This window comes from Caretta caretta, chromosome 8 (assembly GCF_965140235.1).
Source record: "Caretta caretta isolate rCarCar2 chromosome 8, rCarCar1.hap1, whole genome shotgun sequence".
Lineage (NCBI taxonomy): Eukaryota > Metazoa > Chordata > Testudines > Cheloniidae > Caretta > Caretta caretta.
Genome location: NC_134213.1, coordinates 55,225,001 through 55,245,124, shown reverse-complemented (window position 1 = coordinate 55,245,124; position 20,124 = coordinate 55,225,001). Strand labels below are relative to the sequence as shown.

The 20,124-nt window shown below is 49.9% G+C and overlaps 1 protein-coding gene across 1 annotated transcript in view; it reads right to left on the bottom strand.

Annotated features, from left to right (window-relative positions):
• The window catches only part of LAMC2 (laminin subunit gamma 2), a 41,132-nt gene extending 31,129 nt beyond the window's left edge, over nt 1-10,003 (bottom strand). The window contains exon 1 of the mRNA XM_048860694.2: nt 9,791-10,003. Within this exon, the coding sequence (XP_048716651.2) occupies nt 9,791-9,893 (103 nt within the window). The 5' untranslated portion in view covers nt 9,894-10,003. The remainder of the gene's footprint in view (nt 1-9,790) is intronic.
• Nucleotides 10,004-20,124: the final 10,121 nt, after the last annotated feature.

Here is a 20,124-nt window from a genome sequence, read left to right as displayed (position 1 = left end):
TTACGTATCAAATGTGGTAATTGTTGGCAAATACTCCATATCATTAATGTAAAGTTGCAACTAGTTCTCTGGCATTTTCACATGCAAAACCCCTTCAAGCAAAGAAATCTCTTCAGTCAGGGATAAAGAGCCAGATCCTGTGATGTGCAGGGCACCTCCCACCCCACTGCAGCCTTTGAAGAGAGGACGCTGACATCACTTGCAACATGTCTGTAACTGTACGCTGTTTCACGTGTAATTTTCTGTTTCCCTTCACACTGTCCCTGCCTGCCTTGTTTCTCCATGACTTCTTCAGAACAAGATTCCAGAGCTCAGAAGAGTTTCCTACTAAGATCTCCTGCAAATCTGTGCTCACTGTCAGAGCCACGTGTACCTGCCACCCTCTGCACGTTCCCCACTTCCACACGCAGGTAGGTGTGACAGCCTCTCTCAGCCTGTGAATAACTTGCATGGCCTCCCAGTCTTGAACACTCATCTCCCCCAGACACAGAAACCTGCAGGATGGGCTGAGTTGGGCTATAGACATTTAGTAATAACATTTGAGCATCTCTCCTGTACAGAATGACAAGTTCCCCCCCTCACTCTCTGGCTGGCTAGCTCTAATAAACCCTTTGCCAGTATAAGCTGCATCCACACTAAGAGACCTTTGCTGGTATATCAGTATTGTTATACCAGCAGAGCCTTCCAAGGAACAGATCTTCAGAGAATGGATTCTCTGAATGGCCTACCTGGGATGCTGCTTGAGAACATTTCTATTGCTGTGTAAGCGAGCTCTGAAGGAGCTCTTCCCTGAAAGCTAGTGACGAGCTGGGGAGAAAAGGCTTCAGGACCAGACTGTATGTATATGAACACAGCTACTCTGTGTAGGTATATAGCAGACAGAGCTGTGTTGCCCAAGTGATCAGTTTTGGCTGCTGTTGGGTAACAAATCACTTTAGTAAGAATTATACACACTCTTTCCTTAATCTCAGGTTTCAGAGTAACAGCCGTGTTAATCTGTATTCGCAAAAAGAAAAGGAGTACTTGTGGCACCTTAGAGACTAACCAATTTATTTGAGCATGAGCTTTCGTGAGCTACAGCTCACTTCATCGGATGCATACCGTGGAAACTGCAGCAGACTTTATATACACACAGAGAATATGAAACAATACCTCCTCCCACCCCACTGAGGAGGTATTGTTTCATATTCTCTGTGTGTATATAAAGTCTGCTGCAGTTTCCACGGTATGCATCCGATGAAGTGAGCTGTAGCTCACGAAAGCTCATGCTCAAATAAATTGGTTAGTCTCTAAGGTGCCACAAGTACTCCTTTTCTTTTTTCCTTAATCTGTGTATTAAACAATTTTAACTTTAGCTTTAATAAAAAAATTTAAATTTCAATGCAGGGGTAATGAAATGTTATTACCTTTATGTATGAGTAAAGGGCAGCAGAACTGTATTTAGCCTGTCCAGATTGAGGGGGTCACCCTCAACTGAACTGAACTCACTAAGCAATGGGTTTGGATGCCAGATCCCAGTGGAGAGTGAGGGGGATGGGGACAGGTGTTCCTGCCTGGAAGTGTGGGTTCTGCGTAAGACTCCTAAGTGCCATTTAACCTACCCCCTCCACTGTTTAAAGAAAGAGCTAATTAGGCTCCATTGAGTCTCTTGTTTTATTAAGGGATTGCTAGAGCTGAGATCACCAGTAATCAGGTCTAAGTGCTGCTCAGATCTGCTGTGGGCCAGCCTCCCTGCAGATGAGACTGCCCACCTGCACGAGCAGTGAGGTACCCACACTGAGAGCTGAAATCACCGGGAACTGGGTGGAACCTCGAGAGACAGATTTGCAGAGGTCACAGTAGAGAAGCAGGTGGCAGCAGAAGGTGACAGCACAGGGCCATTGGTGATGGAGCAGATGATAGTGCAGTGGAGTGAACGGTGGCATGCCCAAATAAATCTGTTAGTCTTTAAGATGCCACTGGACTCCTCATTGTCAGAATGAGCAATGGTGCAGCAGTGACACAGTGTGAAATGTGACCCAGTTGCGGTGGCAGCGGCAGGGAAGGCATTGCTCAACACTCCTTCCTCCTCCAGATGGGAGGTGAACTCACATGAATGCACCTCTCAACGCTGGGTCTCCCCTGCCCAAGGACAGCAGCTGGGAGTGGGAGGCACTGGAGGGAGAGGGAAGTGGCGTGTTAAAGGCAAGAGACCGTAGTTTGTTGGACTTTTATACCGCAAGGTGAGAAATGGAGGCAAAGGACACTGCCCAATGTACTCTGGGGCAGGAGTTTTGCTCATGGTCAGATGTGTTTCAATCATGGTTGTGGTATTTTCTCTAAATTAATGCCAGGTTCCTTTCCCCTTTGTAGTAAAAATTCTCTCTGCCATACACAGACTCAGTGCTCGCAAGAGGGGAAGCGTTGCCTCTTAGAGGCGCACAAGGGTGGTGTATAATTTTCCCAGATTACTGGGTGGGGGCTCGAGCTGGTTCTGTGCTGTATGGTTAAGGGGGACTCTGGATATTGAAGCCAGCCCTTGTTGTTGCCAACTCTACCTGGCAGAAGGGTTACAACTGAAGAGAATTACTTTATTCTGTTCAAGGCACCAGAATTGCTTTCACGTACATGGCACACCCAGGCATGTCTAGACACAGATCACTTTTCAGTACCACAATTTTTTTAAAAGAGAAACTCAGATGTAGGGTCAAAGTCCCCTTTAGGAGGCAGTTGAAAGGACAGGGCCTTGGTTCCTTAGCAACTACAGGTGAGACATTTGGTCAGCGGGAGGACAAAGATGTTATCAAAAGAACAGACGGGACTGAGAACAGAGAGACAGGAAGAGAGGAGCAATTTAGCAAAAGTTTAGAACGTGGGGAAGATGTGGGGAATTGGATGCAGGCTGCTCTAGGTCACTGGCTCAAAATCATCCCTATCTGCAAACTATTTGGAAATTGTAATGTCTCAGCTTCTAGCATCCAAGTGTCTACATTAGAAAAACCCTGCAAATCACTGGCCACCTTGAATCAGAGAGGCCAAGGACTGAATGGGCCATTGGGGTGAGCTGCCCTTGTAGAGATTGTCCCTGCTAGGGAAATCCGACCTGCTGCACCTCATCTAGACCAAGAAGTTGGGTTTCCCAGGCTGTTAATCCAGCATCTTCTACCAGCGCTAACCTCACTTTACAAATGGAGACAAAATGCAGAAGGGTGAAGGAAAAGGGAGACACTGGAAAGAGAAACCAGGGAAAGTCTCCTAAGACAAATAAGAGAGGGAGACAGAGAGAAGCTTGAGAACAGAAAAAAGAAGAAATCTCTTGCTTAGGAAAGGAGAGACACTGATCGGAGGAATTCCAGAGCAAGCAGAAATCTGGTTCATAGACTGAGGACAGGTAACACACTGTAGCCATTTTCCACTTCCCTTGAGGGCTAACATCTGCCTCAAGACACAGAGCCATCCATGCTGCAGAAGGGGATAGCCTCTGCCCTCTGTCCCTGGGCTGCTGAGTGGTGCTGGCAATGCTCACTCCCCATCGCCACCTGATGGTTGTGCTACCCAGCCCCAGGGTGGGCAGCATGCAAGGGAAAGGCTCCTAGGAACCTGCTTGCCCTCCAGCACAGCTGCAGACCTAACTCTCCCCTGGTATTTTAGCACACTGATTTTTACTTAGGAATTAGACCCATTGTCCCCTTCCTTTAAAAATGTTGTTCACATTTGTGACCCACCATGCTGGGCTAGCCCTTTACTCCCACCACCTCGACATACAGTGCCCAGCACACCACCCCCCCAAACACACACTGACGTCCTCACCCATGCACCATTAACATGCATGGCTGACAAACACATTCACATACATCAGCCAAGGCTGCTAACATGAAGAAGATGCCATCCAAAGGCAGGAGGCAGTAACCAAGATAGGTCCACTCCAGTAACATAATTCTCTTCTTGCAATCCCGCCACTGGTAGACTGGTCTGTTCCAGAGCCACAGAAGTCATTCCTTGAGCCAGATTTTTCTCAAAAGGTTTCCATTCTCATTTGACTCCCTTGTGTGGTTAATGCTGTCTGATCACATGGACACAGCATCCAAGAAGTTTTTGCATATCCCCGAAGTTTGGCCAGGTTGTTAAACTGGTGTCAGCGCATCCTACGGGGGATCAGAGCAGGGCACATTTTCACGTCTTGCCTTTGCATGGAGCTGTGAGCTACGTCTATAGCCTTGGCCCAGGGCAACAGATTGGGCTAATGCATTATTAACCTGAAGTGGTGTCCCATAGTGGACTGCGTGTTTGTTCCTACTGCTGGGCTTCCCCCAGGAGCCTCTGCCTGGGAGAGCTAAAACAGATTGTTTTAAAAAAAACCCTGAACTGTCTGAGTTGATAATGCGATGCTGTGTTTGAGGGCTGAGGGAAGAAAGGGATTTACAGTGGAAAAGCCCTTTCCTATCTGGTGCTTAGAGGCCCTACCTTGGGAAAACTGAAGTCTCCAGCTGTTCGGAAAAGGTGGGGCCTGCAGATAGAACAGCTGGGATTCTTTAATGCTGTGCCAAGATGTGGGTGTCCAGAGTACGTGCCCAGCAAAACCTCATTCTCAAAGCATCCCTGATACTAAAAGAGGGAGAAACTCTCGCCTGCTGTTCTGATCATGACTCCAGCTTCTGGAGGGCGGGAGCAGGAGACAGGCAAGCCCTGAACTCCCCCTACCATTGCCTTACTCTTAAATTCATGCATAAAGAAGGGTGTGTCTATACTAGGAATGCTATAGTGGCACAGTGAATTTCTTCCACTGCTGTAGTAAACCCCCCTCTCCCAGAGGCGGTAGCTAGGGTCTCAGAAGAATTCTGATGTCGACCTTGCAGCGTCCAACCTGGGGCTTAGGTTGGCTTGATTACAGCGCCCGGGGTGTGGAATTTTTCACAGCCCTGAGCAATGTAGTTAAGCAGGCCTAACTTTATAGTGCAGACCAGCCCTTAGAAAATTTTGTCCTGGGTATCTGGCTTGTGAATCTTGCCCATATGCTCAGGGTTCAGCTGATTGCCATATTTGGGGTCGGGAAGGAATTTTCCTCCAGGGCAGATTGGAAGAGGCCCTGGAGGTTTTTCGCCTTCCTCTGTAGCATGGGGCACGGGTCACTTGCTGGAGGATTCTCTGCTCCTTGAAGTCTTTAAACCACGATTTAAGGACTTCAATAGCTCAGACATAGGTGAGAGGTTTTTCGCAGGAGTGGGTGGGTGAGATTCTGTGGCCTGTGTTGTGCAGGTCGGACTAGATGATCATAATGGTCCCTTCTGACCTTAATATCTATGAATCTATGAAAACCCTGATTGTTCCTGAATCTGTGCAACTCATATTTCAGCTGTAGTGAGGAATGAAGCTGGCAACATTACCGACCAAACCAGTGGGCAAAGAGTCTCTTCAGCAGCTGGGAACCAACACATTTAAATGTAATCAAGCTTCCACGACAACCATAACCTCTCCCCTTTCTGTGTAACCATAACCTCTCCCCTTTCTGTGTAAGGTCCCATGGAGATGGCTGAATCCACAGGCAACCTTCTTTTCCTATTTGTTTATTCTAGGAGATGAATAAAACCAGCAGATGGTCAGGTCAGTGCAGCTAGAATTCACTGGTGGACTGCCAGCTCCATAACAGACTCTTCAGTGGATTGTGCCTGCTCTAGGCGAATGACACCGCAGCCCACAAGGTTTTGTGCCGTCAGGCATGCGCACGGGTCACTGAAAGTCTGCCAAAGCCTGGAATTCCTCCTCATCACCACAGAGTTGACAGGCTCTCTGGAGCAGGGAGCCCAAGCCAGGTCCCAAAATGGGGAAAGAAGTTCCGTTCTCCCCCGACATCTCAGCCATGTAGATCACTCGTCAAGCAGGGGAGAGCAGAAAATCTTGCTTGCCTCCATGCACTGGCCACATCTTGCATCAGTCAGCAGCAGCAGCGTCACCAGTCTGCCTCTGCCCACAAGAAGTCAGAGTCGTGGCTTGGCAATACTATTTATTTCATTGTAATGAGCTAACCCATAACTCATGTCTCTGCCCTGCACCTCAGCTGTAGGCACTGTGGCATTGCTATGCTGAGAGATACTGGGTGCTGCTTGAATCACAAACTGCTTTGAGACTGGGTGTGAACGCACCCTTCAATTAGCATAACTGTCAGGATGAGTTAAGGGGAAGCCCCTCCTTCCCCCCCCCCCCCCGAGAGAAAAGAGGATTGTGAACCCACCCAGGAGTTCTGGACTGAGGGTGTGTGTGCACAGCAATTAGACACCTGCTGCTGGCCCCTGCCAGCTGACTCGGGCTAAGGGGCTGTTTAATTGTGATGTAGACTTTTGGGCTCAGGCTGCAGCATGAGTTCTGGGACCCTCCCACTTCACAGGGTCCTAGAGCCCAGGCTCCAATCTAAGCCCAAACGTCTACATCTGTTAAACAGCCCCTTACCCTGAGCCCCACGAGCCCAAGTCAGCTGGCACTGGCTAAGCACAGGTGTCTGATTGCAGACAAGGGGCTTTGGGGGAGGGAGTCATGTGCACGTGTGTGTAAAAATGACAGAGAGGCTCAGAGGAGGAAGAAAGCCAAGCAGGAGCCGGCGAGCACAGCATGGCTCAGGAGAAAGCTAGAGAGAGTTTTTGGGTCAGGTCCTGGCTGAAGCAGCTTGGGACTGTAAGCTAGGAAACTGCTCCTTTTGTTCCTATTTCCTCCTGCATTTGGAGAAGAGGGGCTTTGTACATTTCTTGCAAAACTGCACCAAAGAAAATCCCAGACTCCATCAATTTCTACTTCCAAACGGAACGTCCCCAGGGCCCCGAACTTTCACTAGCTGCTCGGGTCAAAAAGGGGCAACAGTATTAATGGAATTCAGCAGGCTGCCTTGTTCCTCCAGTGGGTCAGTATTTCTCCCACACGTGCTCTCCAGGGCGCTGCAATTCCCACATTGAATGTATTTAGCATCAGTGTTTCCTGGGAGGAGCAGAGGAGTGGAGTTTGACGTTGCAGGACAATGCCTCTTCTGACCTGACCCTGCTTTTCCTACGCACATTGCTCTGTCTGGGGCTGGACAAACACAGAAAGACAGAGCTGGGGAGACATGGCAGAGATGTACCCCTTGTCTGGTTTCCAAGTGGCATACACAGCACTGTGCCAAGCCAGTGGAGCCTCCCAGGCCTCCGCCAGGCAAAGGCCTGAGTCCGAGATCTCTAGGCCAGCCTGAAGAGCGCATTACTTCAGTATGAACCCTGGGAACCTGGCAGGATCTGTACATCCCAGAGGAGAGTGCAGAGGAATCCCTGTCAGGCAGAAAGGAGCAGACCAGGGGTGGCTGTCTTTGCTGGTCAGCAAGCCCCAAACACCCACCTATTCTTTCCGACAGTTAAATGTCACAGGTGGAAACACTTGGGAGGGCCAGCCCATGGCATGTGCCAACTGCACAGAGCTCTGTATATCTCAGGGACCCAGCCCAGCATGCCAGCTCCTCCACCCCATCACAGCAAGATGAACCTGGGTTCAACCCTTGCCAGCTAGCACCCAAATCCAGCCCATTCCTCCAGCCCCAGAAAGACACACACACACACACACACACACCCCAGTATCCAGCACTCACTCAGTCTCCCCTCCAGCTGCCAAAGCCTCCCTCGCCCCCGAACAATGAGAGTACCTCCAATCCATGTGCCAAACTCTCCCCACTTGAAGGAGACAACAAACACTGCTAAGCCCCACACATCTGACTCCACCCAGGGTCCTGATACATCCAAGGATGTTTCTCCCACCAGAATTGCTTGAGAACAAGCCTTTAACAGACTCAAGGCACAGGTAGCCTAGATCTCCCTATCTGGCACCAATACCTGCAGGGGTTGGGTACAGGCAAACGTCACTGCCTATAAACCCACAGCCAACCGAAAAAGACACGCACGCCACAAGTGACACACAGCTCGCACCATCACACATAATGGCACATGGAAAAAATTGTTTCATGCTAGTGCACAGCCTTCTGTCCCCAAATCATTATAAGCAGTGCCACGCTGACAACCAGGCATGCACGCACTGAATGAGACACTGCAATACCAGGAAACTTTTAGTGTCAGACACCTGCCTACATCACAACATACACATCTATTAGTACAATGGGTTTTGCTGAGCAGTTTGAAACACCAGCATCTGATCTTCTGTAACTAAATGAGAATTCAATATTTAGCTAACCTGATTTAAATAGCTCAGTTGTAAACACAGTTGTATTGATTGTGAGGACATGGCTGGTTGGTGAGTGCAGGAGAGAGTACCAACAACATTAAAACTGAGCTACTTATATTAACTGATTCAGGACGTTTGTAATAGATTAATCCTGTTGAATGAGAGCCTGTCAATAATTTGCCGTTGATTGTCACTTTATACCAAGTGCAATAAAAAGTTCAAAGTCCACATAAATTGAATGTCTGACTACACAGATTCATTTGCTGCAGGGAAAGGGAAGAGAAACTATGATGGTTTATTAAGAGATTTCATTTCAGATATAATTATATTTGTTATAATAATCTGATTAGTGCTGCACCTTACATGAAAACATCTGTTTTTGCAAAACAGAATTGTTTTCAATACTTCTTCCTTTAGTTTTTCCACTATCTCTTGGTGCGTTTACATTAAAAATAATTAAAATTATAGACCCTACTTCCAAACCACTAAAAATTAAAATGTATTGAATGTGAATGCAAATACATTTTGGCAAATATAAAATATACACAGCAGCACGCCTTTATCAATGTACTTACAGATGCTGCCCTCAAACTGACAGTGTTAAGCAAATGTCTATAAACAAACTTAGATGCATGTCATTACCTACAACACACATTCAAGTCAGTCACAAAACACACATAACCCATGACAGTGTCACATCATTGTATATGATACACAGTAGCAGCAATAGCCATAAAGGCAGACTAGCTTACATGGTCTATGAAGACCCTATTACTGTCAGTACACACTCTGTAACCATACATGTAAATACAATGCAATGTAGCAAAACATACTATACAGGCAAGGTGTCACACCGTCATACAGCCACACACACAAATAATTGCACTGTCACAGTACCGGTCACAGTCGCCCATTCAAACATGTATAGATATACAACCAACACCATCATACAAAGTATCTCGCAACATATAAAAACACTAGTTGTGTGGTGTCACAACAGATAACTGGACACATGTTCACCTGCAAGCACTGGATGTGCAGACCTGGTCTAACACAAAACATTTTGAAAGGCAAATCTCCGCAAGATCTGAATTCTGTGTTACTAAACCAAAAAGGCTCTCCTCTTCCAGTTTGTGCATTGGCTTAGCAGCGTACACTCTGGCTTACTAAAAGTGCTATATTAACACAATGCAGCATAACATAATTAGCATGTTCAGACCCAATTCCTCTCAAACAGAGAGTCTTTAAAGAAAGTAGTTACACACCAGTACGTTATTTAAAGGGGGTCCCAGAATCATCTGGGCTACCAATGGTCCTGATGAACCAATGCAGCATTCCTGTGATGTTTAAGTGCCAAGGAAATCCAGATAACAGTATCTAGTGTTTATTCCCAACCAAAACATTACCACTCCCATCCACAAGCATCTCTGAGAAATCCCAGGAGGAGGGGAGTGAGATCTCACAGCTTAGTGCTGTCTCACCTGGGGGCTCTGTAGCAGGTAAGGTCATTTGGAGTACCCTTCAACCAGTGCAGAATTAAAAATAAAAAATAAAAAAAAAAGTTGTAAGTGAAATCAGTTTTCTAAACGGAAGCAGGACGATCTAATCATGTAAGCCTCACCTTCTCTTCTGTCGGTACCAATGGCTGCAGGCAGGAAGACAGAGACACAGAGGCAGCTCAGGGTTAGCAGCCAGTGCAAAGTCATTTCTGGGGATCCAGGCATGAATACACAACACAACACACCAGAGCAGAGCCAGGAGCTTGCAGCTGGCTTTCCAGTGTGCTTTGCTTTCTCTTCTCAGGTGGTTTTATCAGCTCCTGTACCTGAGTCACTCCCGACACAGGAAGAAAGCATGTGCCCCAGTCAGACTTACTTGGTGAATAAGGAGAGCCCAGCCCATATGAAGCAGACACACCCAAACCTCAGATCTCCTTACCAGCTCTCGGGGCTGTCCTACACCAACCAAAACAGCAGCACAAAACCAGACAGGAGGGAGATCTGGAGGGATAGAAAGACACATCAGCAGTGTGAGCTTCCCCACAGTCAGTGCCAACTGGGGTTCTAGTAATATGTTTCCTCTCCTCAGCAGAAGCCCCTCAAAATTAAACAAAAGCCACTGCAGATGCTGTGAATCCTTCATTGTACCCAAGCCTGCCACTGAAATCGAGGGGGCCGGGTCTCAGTCACCCTCCCTACTTTAGAGTGCTCTTCGTGAATTGATCACCACCACCTGTATTACAGCCGCGCTAGAGGCCCCAGTCAAGATCAGGGTCCCATTGTGCAAGGTGCTGTACGGATGCATTGTGAGAGACAGTTCCTGACCAGAAGAGCTGGCAATCGAAATAGACAAAACAAAGGGCATGGAGAGGTGAAGTGACTTGCCTCAGCTCACACAGCAGGCCAGAAACAGGATTAAAACCCAGGTCCAGTGCCCTATGCACGACACCATATGCCTTCTGATTACGGTCACAGGTCTCAGCTGGGTATAACTACACTTGACCTGATGCCTTGGTGAACTGCCCATGAGCATTACCAGCTCAGGGAGAAATAGTTAAGAAGCACTACAAGCTCAGCCTTGAACCCAAGCTTTCTGATCACCTAACTGGTTATTCTACTCAATGGGCCCTGAGCCCCTGGTTTGAAATCCAGTCCAGTCAATGCTTCTCCACTTACTGCTGCCCTGCTAGCTTCAGAGCCAACCTCAATCTCTAATTCAGGCCGTTAATGTTTAGGTCTCCTTCCAAATCTCTTAAACTGCCCAACAGCCTCCTAAGGATTAAATTCCTAGTGCTGACTATGCTGCATGGTTCCTTGCCAGGGGATCAGGAGCAGCATTTTGGGGAGTCCGTGAAGTGCAACCAGCATGATGCCACTGCATGGTTGGGATTCCCCTTGGCCATGTTTACCTGCCTCTGCTTTTGAGTGATCTTTTGTTAGAGCTTTTTTTCTTTTTTAATTTAACACAGTGGAGCTTAGCCATAGGCTGTGACAAGCAATAAACCCAACCCACCAAGGTGCCACTGATGGCATGCCGATTTCTGCCACCCAGGATTACCTTATCTGATGTTTTTTTAAAAGGGTAGGCATAAATATTCCCAATGTTGTAATTAACAGCGGGGTCTTGCCAAACTACCTTGTGGGTCGTTCGCTCATTTGGTGAAGTACATTTAAAAAAGATTCCGTGTGCTGCGAAATACACAATTTCTTCCACTTCTTCCTCCACCGATCTACAAAGCCAGCATTACACCATCCACCCGCCAAGCAGAACTGATCACTGCAGTGTGTTTTCTATTGCCCAGCATATCTTTAAACACCCCTGTCAATGGGACTTCTACCACTTCCCCAAGAGAACAATGTAGCTCATTGTCAGGAAGATTTTCCTGATATTTAATCAACATTTTTCCTTATTTGATTTCGTTGCATTACTCCTCCCTGTCCCCTTTCACACCACTCTAACCAATTCATCTCCTTCCTTGGGGTGTACCTCCTTCACACACTAGCTGGATATCTCCCTACCCTCTTACTCATCCTTCAAACATATTTACTTAATCTTTACTCATCAGTCATTCCCCACCAGGACTAAGTCATGATGTCTGGGATCCTAGCATTTAATGCACCCCAGACATTAACCAAAAGATACCTTTTAAAACCTTATTTTCTAGACAAGCCAGTTCATTTGGACCCAGAAGAAAAGAGTGCATCCAGTCCCCCACAGAAATGAAATTGCATGTGACATTCTGTTTATATAGTCACTTCGGTATGATAGCACAGTTTGAAGAGGGTCTTAATAAATAACAAGGGGAAGAGTTCGACCTCCATTTTGTTATTAGTTGGGGAACTGTAAAATGAAAATGATCTCTGATATCAGCTATAAAGGTGCTCTCTCTCTCTTCCCTTGCCCCTTACTCTCTGGGTTTGATACTCAACTAGATGGATTCATTGTAATGTAAAAGCAACAGAGCAGTCTCTGGGTTTTGCTGGAGAAGGTCTCACCAATGGATCAGAGTGGTTGCAAAGACTGACCTAATGATTTAACAGTTCGGTATTAAATGGTGTAAAAGAGTTTCTCTCCAGTGCAAGAATCCTAGGGGGGTTTCCGTCGCTGGATTAAAAACAGACTGCCATCTAGGAGGAATATTCTCCAAGGTTATAGACTCTAGGTTAATATGTCTGTAAAGATGGCTCTGTACATTTTGAAAAGTAAATTTCAGGCTAATTAAATGACCATAACTGACTGTCCCAGAGACTGCAGTGCAGAATAGGTACAGCGCTGATCGCAGCAGTACAACGTCCCCCATACTGCTCCCATCAGATGGGCCTTGATCCTGTTCTAGGGGGGAAATTTCTTTAAGTAAGCAGGTAACTCTGGCTCTATGCCAATAATTAAATGTGTCTCTTTATGCTAATGCTGCCAACAAAGCTACCAACCACAATACCTTTTCTGAGGGGTGGGGCAATGTGGGCACTAGGGCCTGGACTGAGTCCACCTGTTTATTTCCTATTTGGCTACTGACCAACACCTGATTTAGCTTTCAGGATATACTGACCTGGCAAGATTTATACCAATGACAAGGTGAAAAGGATCAATAGCCAGTGAAGCAGTGTCATAAAACTGTTTTTGATGGTTGCAAATTGGATCCTTCAATTCAGATGCGTCGTCTCTGGAAGCCCCACTTAAAAAAAAAAAAAAAAGAGTTCATTCCATCAAGTTAAACGAAGAGCATGAACACTTACAGTTAGACTAAAACCTGAGTGCACAAATTGGCATAGGATGCGCCCCCGGACTAGAGTGACCAGATGTCCCAATTTTATAGGGACAGTCCCAATATTTGGTGCTTTTTTTTATATGGGCTCCTATTACCCCCCACCTCGTCCTGATTTTTCACACTTGCTGTCTGGTCACCCTACCCCGGACCATCAGCAACCGTCATTTTCTGGCTCTATGTGCCTCGCTGCATAGAGATTTGCCAACCCTAAGTTTCCATTCTACCTCTGTGCAAGAACTAGGAAGTAAACCAGGGTCAGTAGTTTTAAAACAGATGCTCAGCACAACAGGGTAACAAGCAAATTCTGGAAAGAAGTTAGTTTACATACCTGAGGGAGTATGAGCTGGTGGATACAGCACTTGCCTAGGACTCAGGAGAAAAGGGTTCCATTCGCCGAGTGAGATTTCAAGGGGTTGTTAAGAACAGTAAGAACAGCTTTTCCTTATACAGCCTGAAAAATCTCTCTGCTGTGTCCTTTAAAAGATTATTTTCCTGACACCACATATCCCATTGCAGAGGCTGTTAAAGGGCAGGAAAAGTTTTGCCTGTACCACCAACCGGACTATTAACAGCCCAATCAGTGGTGCTAACTGAACCATCAGGGACCCTTTTTGAGCAGGTGTTTTAGTCAAAAACCGGACACCTGGCAATCCTATCTAGGAAAGCCACCAGAATGGGGAGCCTGTAAGAGGTGCTTTTAGAGAGGAGAGCCTCCTCGACAGAGGGCTGCAGTCAGCAGGCATCAAGGAGGGCCAGGTCTCAGCCAGGGGTCTTGCTGACACTGGCTGGAAGCCTGGCTGGCAAAGATCACCAGCTGTCCTGGGAAAAGAATCGCAATGCATGGACATCCCTGAATCCCGATTCCAGAGAAGGGTCTTACTCTGGTCAGGGCAAGAGGCCTCATACCATGGGCAGAGCCTGGAACAGAGAGGACCCCTGGGGAAGAGCCTGGGTAGAGGTGAGCACTAGACTCAGGCGTAGGGTGGCCACTGACATCCCCAGAAAACACATAATCCCCTCAGTTGTCCCTGACAGCATGACCTCGTACGCACAGCGTGTACTAGGGCACACTGCACAGACTCCATTTTGCAGAGCGTGCTGCCCTCACCAGGGTGACCTCACGTGCATGGTGGGGGACAGGTGGCCTCAGAATGACCTAGTTACCCAGCTGAGATGTTGGGGCGAAAGTTTCGTTTATGTTCTGCATTGGCTTTTCTGTTAATAAATGAGATTTAAACTCCGAAATCAGGCCCAGATTTTTAAAGGTATTTAGGCATTGTTGTGTCCAGCGTTGCAATGCCTAAGTCACTATGTCCCCAAAGAAAGGGGATTTTAGGCAGCAGAGGTGGTAGGGAAGGAAAAACGCCAATCCTGTTTTTTTGAATGGAGAGCATGAGGTAGAAGCCCTTTACAAGAGCCTTCCGCTGGAGCGCAGGGTTTAGAGGTGAAGGCTGGAGTACGCACGCACTGAGTAGTTAGCACTTGTAGTGGTTTACCTCTTCAAAAAGCTGAATGCAGGTTTTTTGCACACATCTCCGTGAGATATCTGTGACCCAGGGCCTGCTCAGTGCCAACTGGCATAGGGGATACACATAGTTTTACAGGGTCCTGTGGGTTGGGTGTATGCCTAATAACTCACCCATGGGGGGGCATGTGAAGTCTCTACTGAGATCCAGTAGCCTGCTGGTGGACATAATCATTGCAAAATACATATAAGTATATTATTTATGAAGTTATCACTCTATAATGAAAATTATGTTCCTAAGACAAGACAGGGTCTCCATGAGGTTACATGTGTCAGACAGGTTTGCATCAGGCAGTGGGTAATTGACCCTTATTTCTATGTCTGGTCATAGCGTATTGTCCACTTCACAACAGTGGCCTATTTGCATACTGAGCCTGGCACTAATTAAAAGATTGTCAAAATCTACAGAGAGAGAATCTAAGGAACAAAACAATCAGCAGAAAGCATCCTGCTTGTGCCTAATACCAAAGGATTTGTCTGGTACATCAGGTAATGCAAAGCAATACACAGCATCTTCCACCCAGGGGCAAGCTTACTGTGTGACGGGGCTTAGGAACGGAAGATCATGGCCAAGACTGGCTGCAGAACACTGGAAGCACATTGGTCGAAGACATGAAAGTATCTAGATAAGTCAGTCCAGGTTCTAGAATGTATGTAACAATTTTATTTTACATGCAACCATCTGTTTCCAGTACTTCTGCTTGCTATCACTAGACACTATACTTTTCTAAATAAACATGCTTGTTTAAACATACATAAACGCTGTGTGTTAAGCAGAGCAGTGATAAAACGCTTACTTACTTTCTCGTAACTGTTGTTCTTCGAGATGTGTTATTCACGTCCATTCCACATTAGGTGTGCGTGTGCGGCATGCACGAGCAGCGGAAACTTTTTACCTTAGCAGCTCCCATCGGGCCAGCGGGCCCCCCGAGTGGCACCACTACGCCCCATGTATATACCCCCACTGGCCCGACCCCCTCCAGTTCCTTCTTGCCGGCGACTCCAACAGAGGGATAGGAGGGTGGGTGGTGGAATGGACGTGAACAACACATCTCGAAGAACAACAGTTACGAGAAAGTAAGTAACCCTTTTTTCTTCGAATGCTTGTTCACTTCCATTCCACATTAGGTGAATTACAAGCTTACCTCTGGATGATGGTAGGAGTCATGGAACAACTGCTCCGAGGACCGCTCTGCCAACTGCTGCATCCTCTCTGGCCTGCTGGTTGATCGCATAGTGGGTCATGAAGGTGTACACAGAGGACCAGGTCGCTGCTCTGCAGATCTCCTGGATCGAGACCTGTGCCAGGAACTCCATGGAAGTCGCCTGCGCCCTGGTCGAGTGGGCCGTGACCGCCGGGGCCGGAACACCTGCGAGCTCATAGCACACCCAGCTTGTAATCCAAGACGAGATCTGCTGCACCGACACCGGGAGCCTTTTACCCTCTCGGCTATGGCCACAAATAGCTGCGCGGATTTGCAAAAGGGCTTGGTGCACTCCAAATAGAACGCCAGCGCTCGACACACATCCAACGTGTGCAAGCTGCGGTGACTCAGGTCTGTATGGGGTTTCGGGAAGAACACCGGCAGACAAATGTCCTGGCCCAGATGGAATTGGGACACCATCTTAGGGAGGAACTTGGGGTGTAGCCAGAGCTGCACCTTGTCTTTGTGAAATACTATGTATGGTGGCTCAGAGGTGTGGGCCCTCAGTTCGGACACCCTTCTGGCTGAGGTAATGGTAACCAGAAATGCCACCTTCCAGGAAAGGTGGAGGAGAGAACAGGTAGCGAGGGGCTTGAAAGGGGGTCCTATGAGTTTAGAAAGGACCAGGTTAAGGTTCCATGGAGGGACTGGGGGGGCGGGAGTACAGGAACACCCTCTCCAACCCTTCAAGGAACCGCCCACCATTGGGTGGGAAAACACCGAGCCCGCCGAGAACCCCGGATGGAAGGCAGAGATGGCTGCCAGGTGCACTCTGAGTGAGGACGGGGCTAGCCCTTGCTGCTTGAGGTACAGGAGGTACTCCAGAATGGCCTGCACCGGGGCCTGGCCTGGCCGCACCTGTTGGGGTTCACACCGACACGAGAACCTTTTCCACTTGGCCATATAGGCTGCCCTGGTAGAGGGCTTTCTACTGCCAAGCAGAATCTGCTGCACAGGAAGGGAGCACTGGCTCTCCAGGGCGTTTAGCCACAGAGCCTCCACTCCGTCAGGTGCAGTGACTGCAGGTTGGGGTGGAGAAGCCACCTGCCGTCCTGTATAATGAGGTCCCGGTGTAGGGACAGGACTACTGGGGCCTCCACCAACAGCTCTATGAGCAATGTGTACCAGTGTTGGCGGGCCCAGGCTGGGGCGATGAGGATCACTGCCGCCTGTCCCTGTGCACCTTGAGCAGGACCTTGTGCACCAAGGAGAGCGGGGGGGAAGGCATACATCAAGCCTCCTCTCCACGGGATCGCAAACACGTCCGCGGGTGAGCCCAGGCTGCAGCCCTGGAATGAGCAGAACCGCGGGCACTGGGCGTTGGCCCTGGTGGCAAACAGATCTACCCGGGGAAACCGCCGCCTGCGGAAGTGCGAAAGCACGACGTCCGCCCTGAGCGTCCACTCGTGCATGCGGTACGACCTGCTGAGGGAGTCCGCCAGCTCATTCCGCATCCCCGGGAGATAGGACGCCTCGAGGTGAATCGCATGGGCTATGCAAAGGTCCCAGAGGAGGAGAGCCTCGCGACAGAGTGGCGGGGAATGAGCCCCGCCCTGCTTGTTTATATAAAACATGGCAGTAGTGTTGTCTGTCAGAACTGTCACGATGTGACCACTCAGAGTGGCTTGAAAGGTCTGGCAGGTGAGACGAACTGCCCTGAGCTCCTTCACGTTGATATGGAGTGACCGCTCTACTCCGGACCACAACCCCTGCATCATGAGGTCCCTCAGGTGAGCCCCGCATCCATGGTCTGATGTGTCCATCACCAGCGTCAGGTCTGGAAGTGGGGCGGCAAAGGAGATGCCTTCGCAAACCACTGGCTGGGACTGCCACCACAGCAGGGAGTCCAGCACATCCCTTGGGGCTGTCACTACCAAGTCCAGGGGGTCCCTGCCTGGGCGGTACACCCGATTGAGCCACGCCTGCAGAGTCCTTAGTCTCAGTCTGGCATCCCTGACCACGTGCATGCATGCTGCCATGTGGCCCAGCAGCCGCAGGCAGCACCTGGCCGTTGTTGTTGGAAACTGGCGCAGGGAGGCCACCGCTTGTTGGATAGCCCGGAATCAGGATACTGGAAGGCTTGCCCTGGCCTGCACCGCGTCCTGGACCGCCCCTATGAATTCCACTCTCTGCGTGGGTATGAGTGTGGACTTGAGGACATTGACCAGGAGCCCCAGTTCGCGGAACAATCTCAGGGCCACCTCCACATGGTCCTGCACCTCTGCCTCAGATCGGCCCACCAGGAGCCTGTCATCAAGCTACGGGTGCACTTGGATTCTCTGCCTCCGTAAGAAGGCCGCCACCACCGCCATGCACTTTGTGAACACCCTTGGGGCCACGGCTAGACCGAACGGGAGAACCGCAAACTGGTCATGTTCTCGTCCCACGCTGAAGCGTAGGAACCGCCAATGTGCTGGGAAAATGGCGATATGAAAGTACGTGTCCTTCATGTCGAGGGCAGCGTACCAGTCCCCCGGATCCAGGGAAGGGACGATGGTGCCCAGAGAGACCATGCAGAACCGGGCCTTGACCAGGAATTTGTTGAGCCCGCGCAGGTCTAGGATTGGGTGAAGACCCCCTTTGGCCTTGGGGATGAGGAATTCCCGGGAATAGAAACATTTTCCCCTTAGGCCATGAGGCACCGCCTCCACCGCCCCCGCCTGTAGCAGCAAGCGGACTTCCTCCTCTAGGAGATGCTCATGAGAGGGGTCTCTGAAGAGGGACGGGGAAGGGGGTGGGAGGGAGGCGAACTGCAGCGCATACCCATTCCGCACCACGCGTAAGACTCAACGGTCTGACGTAATGGTGGACCACGCACGGGAGAAACAGGACAGACGGTTCAGGAAACAAAGGGACGGATTTGGTGACTGGCCTGGTACGCTGTCCTCGAGCGCACCTTCTAAAGCCTGGCTTAGTGCCTGGCGGGGGTTTGTGCTGGCCTTGGTTCTGGCCCGGCGCATTATTGTTATTGCACCGTCGCCTGTTATCCCTGCCTCGCCTATGGCAAGGCTCATGCCTATGGCGAGGCTGGTACTGGCGTTGAGGGGGAGGCTGCAGCTTAAAGGGCTTCCTCTGTGTCGTCGGGGTGTGCATACCCAGCAACTTGAGCGTAGCCCGCGAGTCCTTGAGGCTATGCAGCCTCACGTCTGTCTGGTCCGAGAAGAGCCCAGCCCCTTCGAAGGGGAGGTCCTGGAGCGTATTCTAGACCTCGGGGGGCAGGCCTGACTCCTGGAGCCATGCCGAGCGCCTCATGACCACCCCTGACGCGATTGTTCTAGCTGCTGCATCTGCCGAATCCAGGGAGGCCAGGAGAGAGGTCTTGACTACTGCCTTGCCCTCATCCACCAGGGCCATGAACTCCTGTTGAGAACCTTGCGGGAGGTTGTCCTTAAACTTCCCCACTGCCACCCAGGAGTTGAAATTGTGCCTGTTGAGGATGGCCTGCTGGTTCGCAATCCTCAACTGAAGGCCCCCAGATGAGTACATCTTTCTGCCAAAAAGGTCCAGGTGTTTCACCTCCTTGGCCTTAGGGGCTGGGGCCCGCTGTCCATGGCGCTCCCTTTCGTTCACTGCCGAAACCACTAGGAGCATGGACTCAGGTGGCAGAATAGGAACTCACAGCCCTTAGATGGGGCAAAGTATTTATGCTCCACTCCTTTAGCCGTTGGAGCACTGGAAGCCGGGGTCTGCCATATAGTCTTATAGTTAGACTGAATGGTCTTAACAAGCGGGAGTGCTATTCTGGATGGACCTTCGGGGCTCAAAACGTCCACCATTGGGTCCTCCTGCTCAACCGTCTCCTTGGCCTGCAACCCCAAATTTTGGGCAACTCTGGGCAGCAGTTCCTGGTGGGCTCTATGGTCTATTGGCAGAGGGCTGGACACCTCTGTACCCGCCACCGGCTCATCGGGGGAAGATGAGGAGTTTAGCTGCAGCTCGATCCCCTCTGGTTGGTCCTCCTGCTCCCCATCTCCCGTGGTAGGGGCTCCCGGCTCAGGCCGGGGCGGGAGTCCATGGGACGGCACCGGGCTCAGTGCCGGACTCTCCGTTCTATGCTGGGGGGATGCTGAAGGCCTGGATACTGTTGCCTCCGGCGCCGTCTGGCATCGGTGCGGGGACCAGGACCGTTGCACTGAGTAACTTGGCCTGGACGGGGCCCTTTGGCACTCCTGATAGGCCCAGGGGGTCCAGAAGGGCCAATGGCCTGGCAGCCCCCATTGGGGTTGCCAGCTCCCCTGAGGGTCCCTGCTGTCTGGGCCCCGGTGCGGGTAGCTATAGCGGCCAGAGCCGGTGCCCGACTGCAGCGATACCGATCGCGAAGGCCATGGGGGTGCCAACGATCTGCACCAGTGGGAGAACGAGCGGCTCCTGGCTGAGCGGGACTGGGACCAGTGCCGGTGTTCCCTGGACCGGGACAGTCTGCCGGAGACCTCTGGTGAGGGCTGTCTCGACTGCTC